This window comes from Myotis lucifugus, unplaced genomic scaffold (assembly GCF_000147115.1).
Source record: "Myotis lucifugus unplaced genomic scaffold, Myoluc2.0 scaffold_284, whole genome shotgun sequence".
Lineage (NCBI taxonomy): Eukaryota > Metazoa > Chordata > Mammalia > Chiroptera > Vespertilionidae > Myotis > Myotis lucifugus.
Genome location: NW_005871332.1, coordinates 28,991 through 32,320, shown reverse-complemented (window position 1 = coordinate 32,320; position 3,330 = coordinate 28,991). Strand labels below are relative to the sequence as shown.

At 35.5% G+C, this 3,330-nt stretch overlaps 1 protein-coding gene across 1 annotated transcript in view; it reads left to right on the top strand.

Annotated features, from left to right (window-relative positions):
- Positions 1-3,330, top strand: part of LOC102426323 (N-alpha-acetyltransferase MAK3) — a 29,337-nt gene that overhangs the window by 11,059 nt on the left and 14,948 nt on the right. The window contains exon 4 of the mRNA XM_014465246.2: positions 1,458-1,581. Within this exon, the coding sequence (XP_014320732.2) occupies positions 1,458-1,581 (124 nt within the window). The remainder of the gene's footprint in view (positions 1-1,457; positions 1,582-3,330) is intronic.

Here is a 3,330-nt window from a genome sequence, read left to right as displayed (position 1 = left end):
CTAGCTAATGAGGTGAGGCCCCAATTTATTTTAATATACCATTTGGTCTGTGGTATGTCCACATGCGCACCACAACCACACATATGTTTGAAGTGTGTTTTCATGTTAAAAAGTTCAACCAAGCAATTTTTGCATAAATTTCAGGTTTTCAAAAGATTTTGAAAGAACCAGATTGATATATCATGAATGAAAATGGCCCCAAATGGTTTCGGATTGTGTGATAAAACATAAATTAATTAGTGTGGATTGTTGAATTTAATATTCCTTTAAAAGGATTTTTCTGACCTAATTTAGATTTGCAGGAAATGGATTAGAATTATCGTGCCTAAAAGATTTCTCCACAGTTTTTTTTTTTAAAAAGGGTTTTGTAATCAAATTATAGAATGATGGACTAAAACAATCTTACAACAGATTTAAATTAAAATAGGTATTAAGTATAAATTGGGCTTTACTTATTAATTTTTTGTTTTTGAAATAGTTTCTTCTGAAAAGTTAATATTGTTAAGAGATAATTTGAAGTTTTCATTTTTTTCTAATAAGGGCTTTTAACAGCAAGTATTTCTGGCTTACACATTATTAAACAATTGGAGCTATTGCCCTATTTATATTGACCAGACTATATATAGTATTACTAGAACATTTTATCAGTGATAGAATTTTTGAAAGCCATATTTTTAGTTTTCAAAAAAAATATGGAAATCTTAATTACTCTGGAAAGCTGTACATTTTTGTTTAAATAGAAAGCTCTGATTTTGAGTTCTATGTATACTATGAGCTTTATGATAATGACTTCACTGTCAAGAGTGTCCTAAAAATTAGACCATTGTATATCCATCTACTCTTTGTAGTATCTCAATAACAAAATCCCCTTGATTAGGATCCAAGGAATAGCTTAAAACAATCCTTTTTCTGAAAATATTTTACATTTCTTTCCTGATCAAAATTTACTGTTCAAGTATAAATCATGTCATATCTTTCACAAAAGCTTTATTATAAACTTAAAGTTATTGTACTCTGCCAGTAAACAAGTTTCACAATATTTTATCATATCCTAATGAAGACTTTTTCTTTAAAAAGCTATTTTCACATGTTCCTCCTTCCCAAATCTTAAATATGTATTTATTGCAAATAATATAATTATAAACCTCTTATAAAGCTAATTATAACTAGAGACCTTTAAAAAGCACTTGAATGTTTACCTATGGAATTTTGCTTTTCCCCCCCTATGCTTTGATAATAAGCATAAGAAATTCATGTTTTAAAGAATGTTGAAAGATCTTAAAACTAGAACATTTGAAGGAGCTTCAGGATTTAGATTTCTGAAACTTCTGCTCTCTTGCTAGAATTCTCATTATCTCTTCCTCCCTCAAAAATGCTGACCAGTGGTTGGTTGCTGTTTCCCTGGGTGCAGTACCTGGTGGCATTATGTTCTTCATAATTGTTTGTTTATTTTTAAGGCCGTGGTAGGGGAGGAGTGTGTAGGTGCCATCGTTTGCAAGTTGGACATGCACAAAAAGATGTTCCGCAGAGGTTATATAGCCATGTTAGCCGTGGATTCCAAATACAGGAGAAATGGCATTGGTAAGGAAAATATTATGTCATTAAAAGAATGTATGAGTTCTTTTTTGTATTTTGAAGCAGAAGATTTAAGTGTAAATATGTGGAAATGAGCATGATGCTAAGGGAAGAAAATCAAAATTGTTTTTACCTAAAAATATTTCCAAAATGTGTGTGTGTTTTTTGAGAGAGAGAGAAACATTGAAGTGAGAGCTTCCTCTTTCAAACCCCCTCCCCTCCCCCCCATTCGAGCCCAAAACTCACAGGGGAATCAAGTTGGCAACCTTTCAGTGCAAGGGACGACCCCCAACCAACTGACCCACACTGGCCAGGGAACCAAAATGTTGTTAATGATTTTTAAAAATTGTTTGAGAGATTATCTTTTTAATAAGTAGCAGGTTACCATTTTTTGCCTCCAAACATTTACTATGTTCAGAATGCTTTGCATTATACCAAGTACTGCAGTTTTGATAGCATTCTTAGGGTACTTGATCATAGCTTTAAGCTGTCTATGCTTGGGTGAAGTGGACCTCAATGAAGGCAAAATAATGGAGAAATTGTTAACCATTATTTAGTACTAGTAATTGTATTAACAATTCAAAGAAGACCAGGAAAAGGAATTCTTACCATTCCCAATCATCTCTTTCTTAGGTCTACCTTTTTTTGGCATTTTTCAGTTAATCTTACAATGGTCATTAGAGTCATTTGGGTGATTAAAAAACAAATACATAGGCCCCTCCCGCTGAGAATCTTGTTTGTCTTGTTAGAAGGAGGGCTGAAGCTTCCCCAGATGACTGTGATCTAAGCCTGTCCTAATATTTAGGACCTACTGGCTCTTTGTTTAAGACATAAGAGCAGATTGACAAGTACTCTTGTCTGGGCATGTCAAATTCTGGGATGTACTGAAGCTAAGTTAGTATTCATGAAAGAATATTTGATGCCTATACCAGTATTTAATTACCAACAGTTTTTTCTCAACTATTAGTATTATTGTCCAATTTAAGACAATCTTATTTATCCTGGGAAATCATTAAGAATAGGTTCACTTACTACATTAAGTTTAACCAACTTACAGTGTTATAGTTTACCACCAAGATTTTTAATGAATCAGGCTTGTTATATAAGCCAGGATTGAGACTTTGATGCATTAAAAGAGCTGGTAAGAACTCATGGAAAATGATAGGCAATTGTCTGGCTGTTTCGGAAGGCAGAAGCCAGTGGCTTGAAGGTTGCATCTGAGCCCTCAGACATTTTGTGTGGCCCAAATAATGTGTTTTTGCTCATGTTTTGGGAATTAAGAGATTTTTTATAAAATTTGGATTTCTTTCTTAAAATTCACATTTGGCAGTTGTTTTCCCTTTAATGTACCAAATATATCTGACCCTAACCTAAGATATATTTTGCTAGACATTTGCAGACACACCACTGACATCATCTATATACTAGTGGCCGGGTGCACGGAATTCGTGCTGGGGGGGGGGGGGGGGGGGTCCCTTAACCCGGCCTTCACCCCCCCCCATCTGGGACCCCTTTGGAAATGTTTTAATGCCCCCCCCCCCCCCCCCCCCCTGGGGGGTGTTCCCCCCCAATTGTCCCCCCCCCCGGAGATATTTTCCCCCCAATAACCCCTCCGTGGGGGGTACACACCGTCTAAATGCCCCGCCCAAGAGGATACCTATATTTCAGAAGAAAACCAAAAGCAGATTTTTTAATCTTATTCTCATCTCCGCGCAAAAAAAAATTGTTAGAGTGGAGTTGTCGAGAAGGTCCCCC